The 21,156-nt window shown below is 37.5% G+C and overlaps 1 protein-coding gene across 1 annotated transcript in view; it reads right to left on the bottom strand.

Annotated features, from left to right (window-relative positions):
• Positions 1-5,777: 5,777 nt before the first annotated feature.
• Positions 5,778-21,156, bottom strand: part of RELT (RELT TNF receptor) — a 184,813-nt gene continuing 169,434 nt past the window's right edge. Inside the window, exon 11 of the mRNA XM_044071301.1 lies at positions 5,778-7,911. Within this exon, the coding sequence (XP_043927236.1) occupies positions 7,888-7,911 (24 nt within the window). The 3' untranslated portion in view covers positions 5,778-7,887. The remainder of the gene's footprint in view (positions 7,912-21,156) is intronic.

Here is a 21,156-nt window from a genome sequence, read left to right as displayed (position 1 = left end):
AACTTGGAGGATCCCTATACCTATAAGATGTGGCTGCCACAGTTAACTATGCCACATGCAGGCCAGCAATGATATGCTCTTCACAGCAGAAATTCCGATTCATAGGTATGCAAATTAATTGATAAGTTCTTTCCTCACTGTAGCTAACATGTCACTGAATCGCAAAATACCATGTCATGAGAATAGGGCCTTTTTAGCACAAGCCATATATCTCACAACAGACCCTTTAATAAATCCTCGATAATATCGTGCTCAGTTATTATTCCATCTCTCTTCTCAGAGGCAAACTCAAAAAAAAGCTTGTTACCAGTTTAATCAAAGAAAAGCAGTTTTATCAATGAATAGCTGACACCCACCAGACATAAGCAATTTTAAACAGATCACTTCTTTATGACTGGTTATGCATGTAAGACAAAAGAGGCTATCAAGCAAATACTTCTTCATTGCTTAATTTATTATTCAATAAGTTAAATAATTTACTTCCAGTCTACAAAAGTAACCAAATAAATAAAGCGTGACAATATGAAATTCAACAAATTGTGCAATGGAGATGAATAGAAGGCACATTTAATATGTTGCAACTTTTGTAGAGTGAATTCTTAACACACTTCCAGTATTATAACTTAAAACACATAGTTTAAATATTCTTTGCACTTTCTATGGCCTCATTGTTGAACTTTGGATGCTGATAGAGCCTAGAATAAAGAGATTAAAGAACACTTTGTATTAAAAGTCTAAATTCCTGAGGCAGAATGCATAAAAGTTTGTCATAACTGCAAATGAGTATGAATGAAAACTGTGCATCTGCAGTGAAAGAAACTGACCTACATGGCTTCCAAATGAAGGAGCAGGCTTTTTTCACCAAATAAACTATGATTAAAAGAAACTATACGTAATGCAGTCAGTTGTAACCATACCCATAAATGTGGAAAAAACTCACAGTGACCTTACAGTGAGTTTTGCTCAGCTTGCAGGGTGTTTACCCAAAACTGAGATATTTTTGATATTTTGTAAACCCTGCCTCCAGATAATTTTAAAATTTAACAAGACAGTGAAGTGATTACGTTAGAATTCACAGAGTATTCAAATTTGCTCAAGGAAAACTATACACTTCTGTGGTCTAAAGAATAAAATAACACATCATGGACTTTAACAGATATACTACAAAAAGGTCAGGTAAACAAGTGAGGAGTTACGGTGAACATATTTTGGTCTTCTGCATAAAAATGTTCTTATGTGCTTAATTTTATCTTCAGTAATTTATTACATAATAAAAATATACTAAATTATGTAAATTTCTGCTACTCCTTATTACTTCAGTACTGTCTAATCTTGACTGTTCTTAGGTTTCAGGTCACTGGAGTGCAGTCTGATAGCCTAAAATTATGGAATTCACGGATATTACCACATACAGTTTCACTAAACAAAGTAGTCATTCACTAGGAAAACAGGTACTTAAGGCATATTTAGGCATTGTCTTTAGTTTGATTTATCAGTTATTTGCTAGCTTGTCATTTGGTGGGCAGAGGTGGCCCTCATAAATTGAGGATACTTAGCTTGCAGCAATTTTATAAGTGTGCAGACAATGCCTACATAACAAAACCTTGCAGCACATCTCTATGATTCTGTGAGTTGGGTAGAGGAACATCAAATTATGGCACATTTTTCACTTACAGAAGACTTGTGGATTCAGAACATTTAACACATGGAACAGCAATGCAATGAATCATGTAAAACATTTAAAACAGCAGTTATTTTCATTTCAAGTTTCAATTTCAATTTCCTGCTTCATGTTTCTTTCTTTCTATAACCATTTTCTGTAACATTCAGTTTCCATAACAGTAATTATCTCCACTTGATGTCATTTTCAAGTTTTACTTTTTTCTTTTTCATCTTTCTTCATTCTTTCCATAACCATTTCTATAATGTCCAGTCAACATATTTGATAGTGTAACAATTAATATGTAAGCTCAACAGGGTTAGATAGTATGCATATAAAAATAGCCTAGCAGCAATATCATTACACCAGATAATCAAGAGAAGACAGTAGATTTAACACTGCTTATTCTAAACTGCTAGCCTCTGGGAGGTCAAGCAGTGGCAAAGAAAAAATGGCATATGTTTAGGGATGTTCATCAAGATTTTTACTTGCATACTTAAATCAGCACATTGGTGCATACGTAAAGAAAATGAAAGACTAGAGAAAAAGCAGAAATTGTCTGTCCAAAAGAATGATGGGAAACTGCCATACTTCTCAACCTCTTAGTACAAGTAATCTGGACAAAGCCTGACAAAAAGGAGGGGGCAAAGGCTCAAAAATAAGGACAGATTTTAAACATTAATCTTATGAACTTAGAAAGTTGCTAGAGCAACAGAGATTGTGTTAACATATATTTTCTGAATGATTTGAAGTCTGAAACTCAAATATATGTCATTATTTGGTAACTTTAATCCTGAGATCATCCCAGTGATTTGCCAGAAAATCACAGATTTTATGAGGAACAGACCAAAAATGTGAGGCACAAATCTGGGCATCCTGCAAAAATCTGAACAGTTGAGAGGTATGGAAGCTACTCAAGACTATGCACCTGGACATAGCTCTCAGCTGTCCCTGAATTTGCATCATATTTCTGCCCTATCCCTCATAAAGAGTATCTGGTAAATCACTGAGGGTTAGAGACAGTCAGTAATGCCATGCATTAGAGCGTCATACTTCCTATTGTTCAGAAAATGTATTTGGATGAAAATAACTGCTGTTCTGTTAGCTTTCTAATAGAACCAGAATACTTAAAATTGTCCCTGATTTTTGGGCCTGTGTCCCTCATCATTCTTGGCTTAACCCCTGACTTTTCAGAAAACAAGTTGGCTGGTATGAAAATGAGATTAGTGCACTTGTCTTGCCACTGTCCTAAGCAGCAGGGATTCTGGAGCTGATTATATTAACTTTAAGGATACAAGAAGTAACCCTTGCCCACCCACCCTCATCAGCAGAAAGGTGTACATGACATAGCTACCACAGAAAACTAAGACATTTTCAAACTGAGTTAATTGTTTTGTTTGAAAATGATTAACCTTTCAATAAAGTTTTTTTGATGGAATGCCATGGAAATAAAAGCTGAGGCAACTGTATGGGGGGCACTTGCCTTTAGGGCTCATGCAGTTAATTGCCCCTTCACAATGTTTTTTAACCTATAAGTCCACTGAATAAACTGTTCCCGTTTATGGCAACCCGGGGACACCGACTTCCATTGACTCACACAGTAGGCAAACGAAGGTGGGTGGAATCAGTACCATGATCACAGGAAGGAGCTCATTAAAAGCTCAGAGCTTTAGTCGTTTGCATTAACTACAAGATCAATGTGATGTTGTGTAAATATAGCACCACCAGTAAATACAGCAGTAGAGGGACAGCTGGGTGTCACCTAGCAGACTTTCACTGAATTAATGTTTGAACAGTGAGATGAATTTGTATAAGCAGAAGAAATCAGGGAAAGAAAAAAGAAACATGCTGACTATCGGAAATGCCACAGTTCTAAATTTAGTCAGAACCTTAACAATTAAAAATACATTTTGTTGCCAGTGACCATGATTTTATATCAGCAAAACTGCAAAAATCATGCAGACAAAAATTCTTGTTTTTACACTGCGTGTATAGCTTGGCCATTGCCCCACACCACCAAAAGGTTAATTAGGGTTATACACCGATTATGGGCTGCACAATAATGTTTTATCCTTTGTAAGTCATTTAATCAGACCGAAGCTCCTGGATCACCCCTGATAACAGGCACTTGTGCCGGTGATTCTTGTTTAGTGAAAATATAAATAATCAGAATACTGTATATTTATAACATGAGCTGTCCTGGTACTGATACAGCAGTCATTTAGTAATGCAGTCTGTTTAAGAATGCACTCAGAACCATCTGCGCTACAGTTAACTGTTTTTCTGTTCAGATGGTTGAGTGTTAGTATCCCTGAAACACTCTCTCTCCAGAGCCATTTATTTTCACTTTACTATTGCTTAGGTTGACCTTGAAATTTCTTACAGATACCATGCCTGATACCAGGAGTAAAAAAAGGAACTGCAGTACTCTGCATCCTTGAAAAAAAGTATGCTCTATGGTGCAGAGAGAAAAGCTAATTTTAGAACTCTGCATTTCAGCTGCAGTATATGCTACACTGGGCAGGCAAAGGCCAGTGCAGACCTAAGCTGTAACGTATGTTTAGCACAGAAAACAAATGCCAGCTGCTAACTCAGCAATCAGCTAAAATAAGTACTTTGTAGGAGAGTCTGAAGGCACCTGCAGACCTCAAAATCCCCAACTGTAACACATGCTATGCAAGACATTAAACTACACTGCAATCTGGTTGCTATAATATACACTTTCTATAGAAAACAAGTGTAATACTCAGCTATCTGTCTATAATAATTTGATCTAGAAGAGCCCTTTAATGCAGCTTTGGTGCCAAGTGGCTCATCAACAACATGTGCTCAGTAAAGGCTAACTTTAATGCACAGTAGAAAGGTGCTGAAAAAGATGCAGTTCACAAGAAGCAGAAGACAGCTGAAGGACTTGAAAAGTAATGCCTGCAAAGGGGAAGAGAATACAGCTGTAGAGAGCTCTGTAATCTGACAGCAATATACATTCTACAGAAAATGGGAACTGTAAGCAGAAGTATCTACAGAAGTAAAAAATACATAGTCGAGATTTATATGGGGACTGCAAACACCCCACCACCAACACAATGCACGGTACTAGTGAAGTCTGCAGCCCCCTTTCATCTACTGGACTGGGGCAGCAGGTGAAATTATTTCTGCAGCTGGTCAGAGTGAAGTTTTGACCTGGCAGTTTAGCACATAAGATTAAGGTTATGAGCTACCACACCAAACAATCCTGATTTTGAGTTCCATAGTCCATTTGTCTACTGTGTGACCTTGAGGAAGTCACTTAATGCGCATGTATCTAGTGGATTTACTTAATTTACAAACAAATAAAAAAAGTTTAAATAGAATAAAATGCTAATTTCTTCCAGGTATGGTTTTGAAGTTGAGTAATGGCGAAGTAACATACATTTATGAACTATGACATGAATTTCCTTTTTTGTTTTTAAAAGTTTAAGATGACAGGGGTTAAAGATCACTGAGGGTTTTATTTTACATATTTATTAACTGTAGTCTACTGGTCACAAGCGCCCCTTTTCAGGGGTAACCTGGGAGCACTGTGTGGTTAAGAGACTTGACCAGAGTTACACTCACGATGAATAAAGGTGGAAGGAGCCAAGCTCTGTACCCATGGTTACAGGAGGACACTCATCAGTTTGGAGCCTTAAGCCTCTGCACTTACTTGCATGTTCTACAGCAAAATGCACGGCAATCAAAATACTTACAATCGGCCCCTTTCTCAAAGTCAGACTGCATACAAGGTACATCACAACAAAGTCCTAATGAAGGACAGTGCTTATTTTTCTGATCCTTCTGTGAAGTCTAAAAAGACAAAGCACTGGCTTTTTATGCATAATATTCGTCCATCCAGAACCCCTTTTCCCCATTTCTGCACATGGGGTCAGGGTGTCACTTTAACAGTGATAATCTGGAGTCAAGGTTCACCTAGCCCTGTTATGGCTGTTTTTCTGTGCCACACACTTGTGTGTGCACTCACACCTATGGCTAATTTAGAATGTCCAAGCCACTTGCTGCATGTCTTTGGAATGTGGGAAGAAACAGGAGCACCCAGAGGAAACCCATGTGAATACAGTGAGGACATGCAGACTCTGCACAGAAGACACTTCAGCAGAGATTCGAACAGGATAACCTCTTGCTGTGAGGTAACATACTATCTGCTGCACCACTGTGCTTGGCTTAATAAAATTCACATCAACGTTTTTTTAGAATAATTTCACAAAAATACAAAATAATGCTAAATTTAAAACAGGACAGTAGAAATATTTTCATAAAACAAAACCAATGCTGAGGATAAAGGTCATCAGATAATGTAAAGCTGAAAAGGGAACAAATTAAACATGATAAAGGAGCCATAAGACAGCTTTCTTTTCTTAGTGATGAACTATATCACATGTGCAGTCTTACTGCCATAGATGCTTTACAGTAGTGCCAGCATGTATATACTAGAGAAATACCTGTATACTATACTGTCTGTATGCCTCCATGTGCACAAATGTGGCAAAAGGCAGAAATAAATCAGAGTTGCCAAGGTTAATTACAGGGCTGATGATATTCTAGACATGATAACAACTGGTGGTGGTTGGGGGGGGGGGGGCAAACTGTAGTTGGAAATTAAGCTTTGCATTACAATTCCTTAAAATAGCAATGTAAGCAAAGTACATGAACAAAATGGTTTACTGCCATACGCGAACACGTAAAACTGTAGAAAATATCCATTTAAAAAAGGAAAAGAAGAAAAGGCATCATCAAGCTACTTACGGACTTTTCGCAGTACAAATTCATAAATGCATAATGTGCAGGTTTGAGTTGTTTAAAACCTAGTGGCTTTAATAACCTATTCATAACCCTCACGCCTAAACAGTTCACATTATTTCCATAAATCACGTCTGGTCTTCAGGTAGAAAACAAAGTTTTTCACTGGTACATTTCTTAAAACTTCAAAGAATAAATATAGTTGTGCTACTGGCTGAGTCCTGATAGACCAGCTACAGAATGGTATTGTAAAATAAATTACCACATAAACACAAGTTTCAAGTTCACAAAAATGTCAGATATGGGTCAGCCACAAAAATCCTCCTGATCTGAAAGGAAAGCTCCCACAAAACGTTTGTGTCCATTACGAGTACCATTTTTTTCAGCATATAACAACCATCACCTACTAAGTTGGCCACAGATTGAAGTGTAAAATAAAGTTAGCAGTTACCTTGGTCAAAGAATCTGCTAACAAAATGTATAACATACATTAAGAGCAGAAATATATTTATTTGGGGTCAAACATCTGGTCCCACAGAAAGATTTTTCGTGCAATAAATGCTTGCAGTAACATAAGGCTAATATATCGGTATTATTCAAGTGTTTCTCTAGAGTCTGCTAATTTAAGCTGAGAGGCAAGACCACAAAACAAGTAATCACCAGCAGATGCTCAACACAGGTGAGCTACAGCTAGCCAGGAACACAAAGTATAGATGATTATAAGCTGCATCGATCCTTACACATTCTTGCTTTAGTGGCTAATGATACAGCAAAAATAATAATTATTGGGAGATAACATATAGGCAAAGTCAACATTTTCACAAACTAATTGTGCAAAAAAGGCAAATGGTAAACAATGGCTGGCTGTCACAGACGTTTGAAGAACAGCCTAGAATGGGATTAAACCTTCATGTCAGAAACTAGTTCTGTAAGAATCATCCACAGGAAGACAGAATTTCGCTGAGAAAACCACACAGACAAGTTCCAGCTGAAATTAACAAGGCAGAAAGAAAGATATTATATACCTCTCATATTCTCATTAACATCCATCTATGTTTTCACCGATAAATCATACTCTTGTCTTGACACAATCCAAGTTATATAAGGTAACTGGCTCAGAACATTTACAGTATATATATATATATATACTTCAATAATTTCTTTTTGTTCTAATACTGTCTATAATACTCCAGCAGAGCATAATAATCAATTCAACATTGCAGGCAAAAATAGGACACATTTTTGTTCATAAAAATAGCTTTTAAAAGAAGAAAGTCTACTCTTGCAGCATAGACGTTTTGAGGGATTCAGAGTTCATACATTATTGTGCTTTTCTTTGAGGTACAGTTCAGTTTCTTCACCTTGGTTACAACTTCCACCAACTTCTGTGCCTGTCTTGTATCAGGTTCAGCTGGAATCTCCTACAGTGACACCTTCTGTCAGTTCTTTAGTAGTCAGATAACATCTCCATTGGCATTCTGCAAGATAAATTAGAAAATGCCATGAGTTCGTCCAGCATGTGAAGCTGTTTCATTAAGTATGCAACAAAATATCAATGTTTGATTCACTGAATGTCAGATTATGAGGAAAATTAAGCCAAAAGCTGTGGAAACAAGTTTTTAACAGTCTGATCACATTTTCACTGAAACAAAAAAATAAACATGGAATTAATCTCCTCAGAACAATATATAGTAAACACTACAAACAGTTTTTTTTTCTGAAAGGTGGCTTTGCTGTATGCACTCCAAAGTGGAAGCAAAATCTTCTCACTTATATAAACAAGCTCCACAGTTTGAATGACACTCCAGAACCTTCAGCTAAGTTCTGTTCGATTAAAGAAGGAACAGTGCAACAGAGAGGCAGCTCAAAAGAGTAAACATATCTGTCTATAAGAAAGCAAAAACAAGCACAGAAACATCATAAAACCATGCATTCTTCTTTAAGACAGAGCTCTTTCATTGTTTTCTGATACTCCTTCAAGGTTAACAATTTAAATAAAAAAATAAAAAAAAATTGTAACCGGTGTCTTCTGTTACAACACAGCACATTGCCACAGCTCATCAATGGAAAATCGCATCACCAACTTGATGATGGCACAACTGTGGGCAAGTCAGTTCATTTCACAAAAGGCTGTTACGCATTTCAGTACAAAGACAATTTGCTACAGAAGACTTTCAACGGCTCTGTTTCATACCAGAAGTATATAATCCAACAAAAATGTCACAGGATACCTTCTCCTTGAAAAGAACCAGACACCAGACAGGGTAAGGTTATAAGTGCTTTCGTTCACTTTATTCACACTCAATACAAACGGAACTTCATCAGATACAAAACCTTACACCCCCCCCCTTTTTTTTTATATACAATTCAATTGATTAATCAGGGAAACACACTGGCAGGTTTTGTTGATTGCCACAGTTTTTCCTGGTATCAATGACAGGATTTCTCTAAGGAGCTTGCTTCATTTAAAGGCAGATGAGATAACATAAAAATGGTTTAAGTGGTTGAACATAGAAGCAATTAAGTTAGTATCTAATATATGCATTGTTATTTATAACTATATTTTCTTAACATATGAAATGTTTATTATATGTGTTTTTATAGGAGAATTATTCATGTATTATACACAGCTATATATTTTTAAAGAACATATTAGTGCGCTTTTAACTTGAGAGCACACAACTAATTAATTAATTTAAGTTAATTGATTGTGATTAATCAATTGAATTGTATATAAAAAAGGGGGGAAGTGTGTAAGGTTTTGTATCTGATGAAGTTCTGTTTGTATTGAGTGTGAATAAAGGGAACGGAAGCGCTTATAACCTTACCCAGCCTGGTGTCTGATTCTTTTCAAGGAGAAGGTATCCTGTGACATTTTTGTTGGATTATTTGCTTTTATGTGTTTTACTATTGGTATACCAGAAGTATATGATGTAAGAGATTTTGAATCTACAACTCCTACAAACAACTATGTGATAAGGGTAAAAATCTGTTCAGAAAAAAGGTGCCCATTAACAGCCTAGACTGACCATTTATGTATATCCACCCTTCTCTATCCTCTTAAGATGGGAAGTTTGTTCATGAGCACTTCCCATTTGGACTCACGAGGACTGTCTTGCCAGGATCTTTTCTGGCCAGTGATAGCTGTGGTCACAATGCAGTTAAACCTATGGAGCACAATTACTCAACACCCACCTCAAACACAGTATTCCCCAAGACAACTACTACTTAAGGAACTAATTCCACTTTGCATATTAGTCTTTTTTAAACAAACAATTATTTACAGGGCTGGTACAGCTATTTTTAACTACATAAAATGAAACTTCTCTCCCATGGCTCAGACTGGAGGTGTAGACAGGATTTTTTTTTTGGATTTAAAAAACATAAAAACAGCAGACTAAAAACCAGCGAAAAAAATGCCACCAATCTTGTATTAAATAGTTTATTCACACTGAATAACACTCTGGCGCCTCAGCACAGCCTTCCCGGAGTTACAAAATATATATATATATATATATATATATATATATATATACACACACACACACACACACACACACACACACACACACACACACACACACACACACACACACACACACATATTCACTTAAATACAATTAATTAAACAATCATCTAACTAATCAACCATCAATTAAAATAATCATATATACATTTTAAAGAAACACTCTCCAGTTACATTCACTATTTAGACCTGCTGGAGATAGTGTATTAAATTTTAAAATATATAAAGTTTCTTTGTACAATAACTTCTTTTTCATTAACACTTCATCTGTTTCTGAAATATGTTCCAAAATACAAGCTTTTAACAGTGAAAAGTCACTACTATGACTAAAGCTATAGGGCTCATAGCATTATTATTTTTTATGTCTCTAATGTGTTCTTGCAACCGTAGCTTGAATATTCTTTTAGTCTCCCCTATATAAAACAAATTACAGGGGCAAGACAGAGCATATACCACTGATTTAGTTATACATGAAAAAGCAGAAGTGGAACAGAATTTTACACCATTTATTTTTTCAAAACATTTGGTAATATTGGGGCAAACTGAACACCTTCCACAAGGGAAGGTGCCACATTCACCAACTTGTAAGTTTAATTTTTCACCAGGTGAAACAAATCCATTGTGTGCCACCATGTCTTTAATATTTCTACTTCTCTTAAAAGAGATATTTACAGTTCTACAAAGATTTTTTTATCCTTCCATATTAATTAAATAGGGCCAATAATATCTAATGACATCAATCATTTTCTCACTTATATACAGTAACAAAATAAACTTTTGTACACTCCTGCACAATATTAACTTCTCTGTTATTAATTATCTTATTTACTAAAGTTCTGTTATGAAATAAGCTGGTATCTATTATTTTATGAAGGGCATCTAAAATAACCTTCTCATCATACCCCCTTTGCTTGAAGTTAATACATGTTTTATTATTTCCTTTTCTAGGCCAATTTCATCATTAAATAGCCTGCTAACTCTCAATAATTCATTATAAGGTAGTGCCTTCAAAGTATGTGGTGGATGGCAACTACTACTATCCAAAATATTATAATCTCCACTTCCCTTTCTATGTATATTAATTACTATATTATTATTCCTAATAGTCAAAGTAACATCTAGATAATTAACTGTTTTCCTGTCTGTAAGCCATCAAATTTTATCTGAAAATGATATGCATCTAAATCATTTATAAACTGGGGAGCTATTTCAGCACCTCCTTACATAAAAAAAATCAAATAATCTATACATCTACAGTATAAAATAACATAACTATTAAAACAATGTAGTCTATACAAAAACTCAACTTCAAAAATGCCTATGAACAGGTTAGCATGCATGGGTGCAAAAGATGAACCCATGGCTGTACCTTGTACTTGATGGTAAACAATCTTATTAAACTCAAAAAAAATATTCATCAAACAAAAATATAATAATTCCATCACATAATGACTAAAGTACAGTTTTGTACCTACCATAAATGTAGATGTCCGATAGGTATGCATCTGCAGTCATAACATATGGGTTGTCCTGCCTCAGGCAGCCCTTTGGTCGGCCGGATTCCAAAGTCTGGGTCTGGCCTCGGCTGATGTCGCACTTTCCCCGACGTCAGAGCGTCTGGGGTATAAAAGCATCAGCCGACGCCATTTTCCTCAGTGTTTCTTGCCCCAGATGCCAGGTGCCCTCTAGGAAGGCCAAATTTGGAGGAATGCAATAAATTCCAAACATTTTCCAAAATATATACATATATATACAAACAAATACACCATAACAGATCCCCCAGCTAGCTAATGGAGGGGTAAGCACCCTAGGAATACCACAGAGGGGAAGGAGGGAGGGTAAACCTGACTGCAGATGCATACCTATCGGACATCTACATTTATGGTAGGTACAAAACTGTACTATGTCCTTCAAGGATGCATCTGCAGTCATAACATATGGGTAGAATACCATAGCCAATCTGGGGGAGGAGGTACTAAGAAAAGGATGGTGTAGTTAAGATACCCTGCAGGACTGCTGTAGCAAAACCTGCTCTGGATCTGGAGTATAAAGGTAAATTGTAATGCTTGGCAAATGTATGCACGGAGCTCCATGTAGCAGCTTCTAAAATGTCTTTGGTAGCCACCCCTCTTAGGAAGGCTGTAGTGGTGGCTGTGGCCCTCGTGGAATGAGGCCTAATGTTTGCAGGAACCGTCTTTTCATGAAAGGAGTAACAAAATTGAATGCAATTTCCTATCCACTTTGAAATTGTCTGTTTGGAAATTGCTTTTCCTTGCACCCCGGCAGCATATGCTACAAGGAGTTGGTCAGTCTTTCTGTAACTTTTAGTTCTGTCCAAGTAGTAGCGTAGTTGTCTGTGTATATCCAGGGTGTGTAGAAGTTTTTCCCCTTTATTTTGTGGATTTGGGAAGAATGTAGGCAAGTGAATAGCTTGGTTCAAGGATACCCTAGATACCACCTTTGGCATAAAAGTAGGATTGGTTCTCAATGAAACTCTGTCCTGATGGAAGATAAGAAATGGCTGTACTGCCATTAAAGCTTGTAACTCAGATACTCTTCTTGCTGAAGTTATGGCCAGAAGGAATGCAGTTTTCCAAGACAGAAACTGTAGATCCGCCGATGCTGCTGGTTCAAAGGGAGGAAGTGTTAGTTTCTCCAGCACAAAGTTGAGATCCCAAGTAGGTAAAGGAGGTTTCCTTGGAGGATTGATGTTTTTGATTCCTCTCAGAAATTGCCTGAGGAGAGGATGCAAGAAGATAGGTGGATCAACATTGTATTCTGCTGAAATTGCTGAGGCATTAATCTTAATGGAAGAATAGGACAGGCCATTGTGGTACAATTCTGCTAAGTATTCCAGAATATGTGCCATGCTCGCCACTGTCACATCTAAGCCTTTTGTTGTGTTCCAAATGAGAAATCTTTTCCATTTTGCTGAGTATGTCTTCCTTGTGGAAGGCCGGCGAGCTTCCATAATAATGTCCTTTACTCTCTGTGATAAGTTATTCTGAGGGGGGTTTATGGGATTTTCCAGGCAGTTAGCTGCAATGTTTTCAAGTTGGGATGCATGATCTTGAAATTGTTCTGCGTCAGAAGAAGTGGCCAAAGGGGTAGAGGCCACGGTTTCGTCTGTGACATGCTCCTCAATAGTGGGTACCAGTGCTGCCTTGGCCAGTCTGGAGCTATTAGAATCACTCTTGGCTGTTCTGCCCTGATCTTCAGTAAAACCTTGGACATTAATGGGAGAGGTGGGAAGGCATAGACTTTTACAGCTTTCCAGCTGAAAGAGAGAGAGTCCACCCTCCAAGCTTGTGGGTGGTAAGTCCTTGAGCAGAATGTCTTCAGTTGGTGATTGTGGGGCGAGGCGAACAGATCTATCTCCGGCTTTCCCCATGCTTGTGTTATGAGTAGAAAGATGTCTGGGTGCAGCATCCATTCGTGTGCATCCATGGCAATTCTGCTTAAGCTGTCTGCCAGTGCATTTTCTTTCCCTGGCACGAACTGGGACTGCAGTTGGATATTGAGTTTCAAGCATTTCAAGAAAATGAAGGTAGTAAAATATAAATATATAATTTATATATTTTAAATATATATGTAATATTATACATAAAAATGTAAAAATATGTTCATGGTGTAAAAAATGTATAAAAAGTGTATAAATACTAGTTGTAATACCTGTCAATTAAGGATGAAAAGGTAAAATACAAGTTGAATCCCTTCCAAAATTTGATAAATCAGGTGTTTGATAAAGAATAAATAAATAAATTTGAAGGGATTTAAACATAATTAGCTTTACCTACTAGAATGGCTTTTATATTAATGTATTCGTTGAGCCCTGGGGGGATGTTGGACCTGAGTCTCAGTTGCCATCTAATCTCTTTCTGTAACAGGACATTTTTGGCATCTCCTCCTCTAAGTTCTATGTCCACTACATCAATAATTCCAAATTTGAAAAGTGGAGGAAAGGGACAAGATGTTGTGTGCTTGTATAGGGCACTGTTTTTTTTTTATTTTAATGTCATTTCTATGTTCGTATATCCTTTCTTTGAGTGACCGTTCCGTTTTGCCCACGTAAAAACTTGGGCAATGATCACAGGTTGCCAAATAAACTACCATTTTGGTATGACAGTTGCCCTTACAAAATTTTACTGTACTCCCCAGGCCATTGTTCAAATTGATACTGTCTGAAGTGTTAATGCATGGACACTGAACACATCTACCACATGGGTGGGTACCCCTAACATGTCTGAAAGAGGTGTCCCTTCCTTCCAAGGTTCTCTTAAAATTGTTACCTACCTGGTGTATGAACGTAGGTTTGTTTCCTACTACCTCCATGACGTCTGTATTTGTCTTAAGTATAGGCCAATTATCCTGTAAAATCTTCTTGAAAATTAAGGAAAAGTTGTTGTGCTCAATAGAGCATGATCCAGAAAAATCCTTAGATTTTGGTTCTGGTTTGACTGTAGTGGAAATATGGTGGCCAAGTAAAGGTTTGTAGCGGGTGCCCCATCCCTGATATACTTCATCCAGTGTCTCTACTAACAACTCTCTGGGGTAACCCCTCTCCTGAAACATTTCGCCTAAGATAGAAAATTCCTCTTGGAGGTCATCAAAATCTGATGTCATCCTCGCCACTCTGACAGCTTGTCCTTTTACAATACTTTTTTTCTGAAAATATGGATGTTGGCTGTCAAAATGGAGGTAACTGTTACACCAGGTGGGTTTTCTGTATATCTTAGATTTGAAACCACTAGGGGTTTTAATAAGCATAATGTCCAAATAGCTGATACAGTCACTGTTAGCTTGATAAGTAAAGGACAGGAAAGAAGTAGAACCGTTGATGTAAAAAATAAATTCATCTAACTCTTTCTGGGTCCCTTCCCAAATGACAAAAATGTCATCCAAAAATCTAAAATAAGCTTTTATTTTTGTAAAAAATGCACTCTCAAAAATATATAGAGTTTCCCATGCTAGTAAGACCAGATTTGCATAAATGGGGGTGCAAGCCGCCCCCATAGCAACTCCACTCACTTGTTTATAAAAGTCACCTTCAAAAATAATAAAATTATTATCCAAAACTGTTTCCATTAATTCTAATAACAAAAGCTTCCTGTCCAATGTTAAATCTGAATGTTTGTGGATACTTGTTTCAAAAAATTCAAACCCTTCCTTCCTGGGGATACAAGAAAATAAGTCTTTCACATCTATGGTAATAAAAATACTATCTTTGGACCATAGATGGTTGTTAACCCTCCCTAAAAAGTCCCACGAATCCTTAATAAGATGTTCCTGTTGGTTAACTATCTTATTGATGTTCTGATCTATAAAAACAGCAAGTGGGTGGGTCTTGGATCCCCTGGCTGAAACAATAGGTCTAAAGGGAGGTTGCACAATATTTTTGTGAATTTTAGGTATCCCAAAAAATCCCTTCAAATTTATTTATTTATTCTTTATCAAACACCTGATTTATCAAATTTTGGAAGGGATTCAACTTGTATTTTACCTTTTCATCCTTAATTGACAGATATTACTAGTATTTATATACTTTTTATACATTTTTACACCATGAACATATTTTTACATTTTTATGTATAATATTGCATATATATTTAAAATATATAAATTATATATTTATATTTTACTACCTTTATTTTCACCATCATTTTTATGTCTTAGTATTTTTATGCAATATTTGATTGAGTTTCATGTGATCTTTTATAAAAGGAATAACCTTGTTGAGTTTTAAAGGATTTGTGATTTAACCATTTCAGGCATCCTTGTATTTCAATTGATTTAAATTGCTTCACAAAATTTTAAATTGCTTGATTGAATTATTGAAGGGAAAAGTTTCTGGGTACACACCTATATATAAAGCCTTTTGTACCAGTGGGATTTTATCTGATGAAGTTTGCCTAGTTGCAGGCCTAAAGCTCATATTGTTGAACTGGATTTGTTTTTGACTTCATTAAAGGATTTGGCTCTAACCAGTGGAACAGTGATTTTTCTACAGATCATTGTACACATCATCAATAACATTCAAAACAGGAGGTATAGCTAAGGGCCTATGCTGAGGTAAATGTAAAAAGGTCCTTAATCTCTTTCTAGAATCAGAAAATTCCTGACCCTGCCATTGGAAATGTTCTCTCATAGAGTGTAGTGTCTCACCAAAGGAAAACTCTTCAGGAGGGGAGGCCGAAGGGATAGATTCTTCAGAATCTTCATCAGAATCCTCGTAGGCCGAATAAGCCTCCTCCTGGTGATCTGACAACACAGATCCATCCGTAGACTCATCTGAAGAGTGTTGGTCAGAGGGCTCAGTCCTGGGCCTTTTGTCTGGTGGTGGGTGAGAGCCCCTGTCCGGGTGAGGCTGAGAACCTCTAATTAAAGAGATAAGATCCTCTGCAAGGCTGAGGATCTGAGAACTAGAAGAAGGTCTCTGAGAGGTAGTCTTGGGAGGCAAAGCTTTAGCAAGTTTAGCAGCTTTAGCCCTGGAAAAAGCCTTAATGGACATGGATGCAGGGGGTCTGGCTGCACCACGTGCAGGAGTAGACTTGTCCAAAGGAATGGTGTCGGACAATTCCTGGGCACTGGTTTCAGTAGGTAGCTCAGTAGCCGACTCAGCCGGGGCCTCCAGGGCCGTGGTGGTCAGATTAGTGGATTCGGTTAAAGGAAGTACCGAGGACTCGGTTTTGGCCGAAACCGAGACACTTGCGGTAGGCCTAACCGTGGTTTCAGCCGAAACCGCGGGCCGCAAGTGTCAGTCCTTGTCCTTCCGTTTTTTCACCAAATGCGATGTTGGAGTCTCTGACGGCATCTTATATGCGAAATTAGCCCCAAAGAATTCCTCTGCAAACTCCGATCGACGTCTAAGAGTTCGTCGGTTGAAGGAAGCACAGGCTGAACAGGCCGAGACGTCGTGGTCTGGGCCTAAGCAAGGGAGGCAGTAAGAGTGGAAATCCTTATGAGGTATTTGTTTCCCACAAGTTAAACAATGATTTACTTTATCTGACATCGGCTGAGGCAAGAAAGAGTCCCCAACGGGGTACTTAGCTTTTTTGAAGTCTTCGGTAGCTGAATCTCAGGAGCTGACCGACCGGCACTTGCGAACTGCTTCTGCTTCGGGCACCACGCGGCAAGAAAGACTGAGGAAAATGGCGTCGGCTGATGCTTTTATACCCCAGACGCTCTGACGTCGGGGAAAGTGCGACATCAGCCGAGGCCACACCCAGACTTTGGAATCCGGCCGACCGAAGGGCTGCCTGAGGCAGGACAACCCATATGTTATGACTGCAGATGCATCCTTGAAGGACATCAGGACTATCACCTAGAAAAAAATCTAACAGCTTCCATACCTAACTCATGAGTAATACTTGTATAGAGACTTTTTACATCTATACCTATCCAGTAATATTCTTCATCACATTTAACATTCTTTATTTTATCCAAAAATGGAAAGCATATTTAATATAAGAATTTAACTTAACTACATAGTTCAAAAGATAAGAATGTAAAACAATTCCCATATTATGGAGAAAATAATTCTGTGCTGCTACTATGGGTCTTCCTGGGGGTGGGGGCTCACATTTTTATGTGTCTTTGGGAGGCAAGATAACTTAGCCATTGAGCTTCTTTCTACATTAAATTTGTTTAGGGCATCTTTTCTTGTAAAATAGCCCAGTCTTAGGCCTTTAGCTACTAGTTCTTTAAAATGCATTATAGCTTGATAAAAAAACATCAATATTTATTAATATATTGTGGTCACAATGCAGTTAAACCTATACTCAACACCCTCCTCAAACACAGTATTCCCCAAGGCAACTACTACTTAAGGAACTAATTCCACTTTGCATATTAGTCTTTTTTAAACAAACAATTATTTACAGGGCTGGTACAGCTATTTTTAACTACATAAAATGAAACTTCTCTCCCATGGCTCAGACTGGAGGTGTAGTCAGGATTTTTTTTTTTTGGATTTAAAAAACATAAACCTGCCTACAGCCTTACTTTGGAGTACAAGCCAAATGGCTGGCTAAATATACAACAGCCAATCACTATAGGGAAAAAAACCTGTTGGTAAGAAATTTTTCATGGCAGATTGCCAGACTCCACCCTGAAAGGTGGTATTTCTGTGCTGTCTTGAGCTTTCATGAAGTTCTGCATTTAAGCTACATGATCCACCTTCCTATCTGTGAACAATTTGATGTTGTTTCTGTGACAGTTCAGCATTACTCAATCAGAATATGCTTACCCACTTGACAACGGCCACCATTATGTCAGAATGTCTACAAGGCATTTTAGAAGTGTGACAATATTTAGTATTTAAGAGGTACAGAGCACACAACCACAGAAAAATAAATAAATAATACACACACACACACACACACACACACACACACACACACACACACACACACACACACACACACACACACACACACACACCTACAATCCTGTGCAGAGAAAAGGAAGATTAGAAAAAAATGTATCAGAACTGTGGTCCAGATGCCTAGTTTAACTGCTCTTCAGTTAAAGTCATGCAATGTATATTAATGCAGTTTTTCTCAGCCATATGCAGTTTATCTTCTGATTTTACACTGACTGGCTGCATATCAGCAAGATACATGAGATTATTATCTCCTGACTGGTGATTCTATAACATGAGGAGCTCATCTGTCGTAAAGAATGAAAATAAATAGGGATTGATTACCTTATGGGAGGAAATGAGGACCTTCAGGGTCATCTGTAAGGACAATAGAAACAAAACGGCATTTTGTTCTTGAAGAACTTAGCATCATTATTTGATGCCTTGTATTAACATACATGCTATATTTGCAGGAGATGCAACAGCAAATCAGATGTGTCTGATGAAAACACAATACAGTTCAGATAACATGGCTGTCATTCTTTCTTACTGCCATAATGAATGTTTTTAGGGGGATTGTAGTTGTAATAGGCTGCAGGAGAGAACTGCAGTGCACTCACAAAGAAAAGCATTAACAAGAGAGACAAGCAGTTGATTTAGTTGTAGAGGTTCTGCTTCACAGTACAGGAAGTCATTATGGGTTGATTTTTTTTACTCTACAATCTAGTAATCTGAAATATTTTGGGAAGGAATTTCTAAAGTCAAACACTGCAAAAACTTTATAATCGTGAAAATTAAGAATTTATTTTTGGCTAAGAGTGACTCACCAATAACTGCATCCCTGACAGAGAAACATGCACTGCTAATTATGGTTAGCTGTGTGAAATTGAAAATAAAACTCCAGCAAGAGCTGCTTAAGGTTTGAAATATTGGAAAATTCAGACTACTTACTAAAAATGGGTTATTTTCCACCTCAAATTCCCTGATGATCCAGCCTCCCAGGATACCAAACTAAATAGTTTTCCCACAAGTAAGAGACCTATGCACCATTCATTCCTCTTGGGACAACAGCCAAGTTCCATGAGTTATGTTATCATATGCAGGGAAATATTTGTTTTGCTGTTAAATCAAAATTTCACACTAATCAACCTTTAACCCTGAATGGTCTGGAGTACACTGACCATAAGTGAGGTCTGTCGCTTGCTTCAGTGCATTATTTAACCCTTTGCATGGCCCTCTCCCCTTGCAAGTGGTCTCCAGCCTCCATCAGGGATTTTAGCTTGTAGTTTTCTTCCCACCCATGCAAGTCCAGTGGCCGGACTGCAAACTGAACCTGGGGCATTTAAGCTACTTTCAGGGCTTTATCCTATTAAGTCACTGAGCTGTTTACATCCATCCGTCAAAAATAGTCCTTGTACATTCTATCTTACCCACTTAAACTAATAACTAAAATAACTACAGTAAATGAATTAACAAGCAATATATCTGTCCTGAATAGGTCATACCAGTACAGTAATTGGTGAACCGTTCCCACCATGGCAGTCACTAATAACTGAAGATCATGGCCTGTTACTTACCAGCTCCCTAGCATCACACAAACATGCACACACACAAGCACACACGTGCACATACATGTACACTCATATACACACACACACACACACACACACACACACACACACACACACACACACACACACACACACACACACTATCTCTCACAAAATCAGTCAGCGACTGCTACCTCCTCTTCACACTTAGTATCAATGACTATAGAATCACATCCCTTTCTCCTATTATGGAGGTGATCACCCCTTCATCACTGCAGTGATCACTGTATGTCGCCCAGCTTCTCCATGCTGAGGGGCACAGATTCTTTTTAGGAATCCTACTTCACTGTTACAGTATGAGTTGACCAGTTCAGTGTACTCAACCATCTAACCTGTTTGCTATGCTACAGTCTTCCCCACCAATCCCTCTGAAGGCCACCTTACTGTCCTTCACAGGTCTACTGCCATGGTTACTCCAGTGGCTAGCCTCATGAATCCAGACCCAATAATTAAACAGTAAGATACAACAGGAGGCTTTTTGTAATTTCTACATTATTTACATCTGTAATATTCTTCTAATTTTTTTCATTAATGATTACATACCTCATAACCTCTAAGTGCAAGGAATCTGGACAAAGCCAAAAATAATGGGGGGGGGGCAAAGGCTCAAAATCAGGAGCAGAGTTTAAGTACAGCTCTTATAAACTTAGAAAATTGCTACAATGACTTGTTTTACATCAGCATGTATTCTCTGAAGGATATTGTCTGAAACTCAAATGTATGTCATTACTTACTGACTTCAAGTCTCAATGATTTGTGAGAAAATCACAAATTTGATGAGGAACAGAGCAAAAATATGAGAAGAAAATCTGGACAGCTGAGAGACATGAATTAATAGGTACTGCACCTTTTCATTTGTCCTAATATTTCTGTCATATGTGATTTCACTAATATCATTTAGCAAATTCCAATGCGTGTTGTCCAAAAATGATAAATGCTGTAAGAATAAATGCATATTATCACAGAAACACAAATCTTCTGTTAGAAACTAGGACATCGTACTGAAGAATAGTACTATCCCTGCCTACCTGACAAACAAGTATGAATATGCTAAGGTTAAGTGAGGGCTCAGAAAAAAAAATGTTATTCCTACTATTTTTAACAGTGGAAGAGGTATGATCCTAGTTATAATCATTTTGGTTTTAACATATCAAATGTTTTACGATCAAGTGACCTGAATGTTTTCTTCCTAATGCTTCAAAGAAATGAAATACCCAAGCAGAATGTG

The sequence above is a fragment of the Protopterus annectens genome, chromosome 5.part0, assembly GCF_019279795.1.
Source record: "Protopterus annectens isolate FY-2018-M chromosome 5.part0, PAN1.0, whole genome shotgun sequence".
NCBI classification, from domain to species: Eukaryota; Metazoa; Chordata; order Ceratodontiformes; family Protopteridae; genus Protopterus; species Protopterus annectens.
Note: the sequence above shows the minus strand (reverse complement) of the source record. Positions and strands in the feature narration are given on the sequence as shown.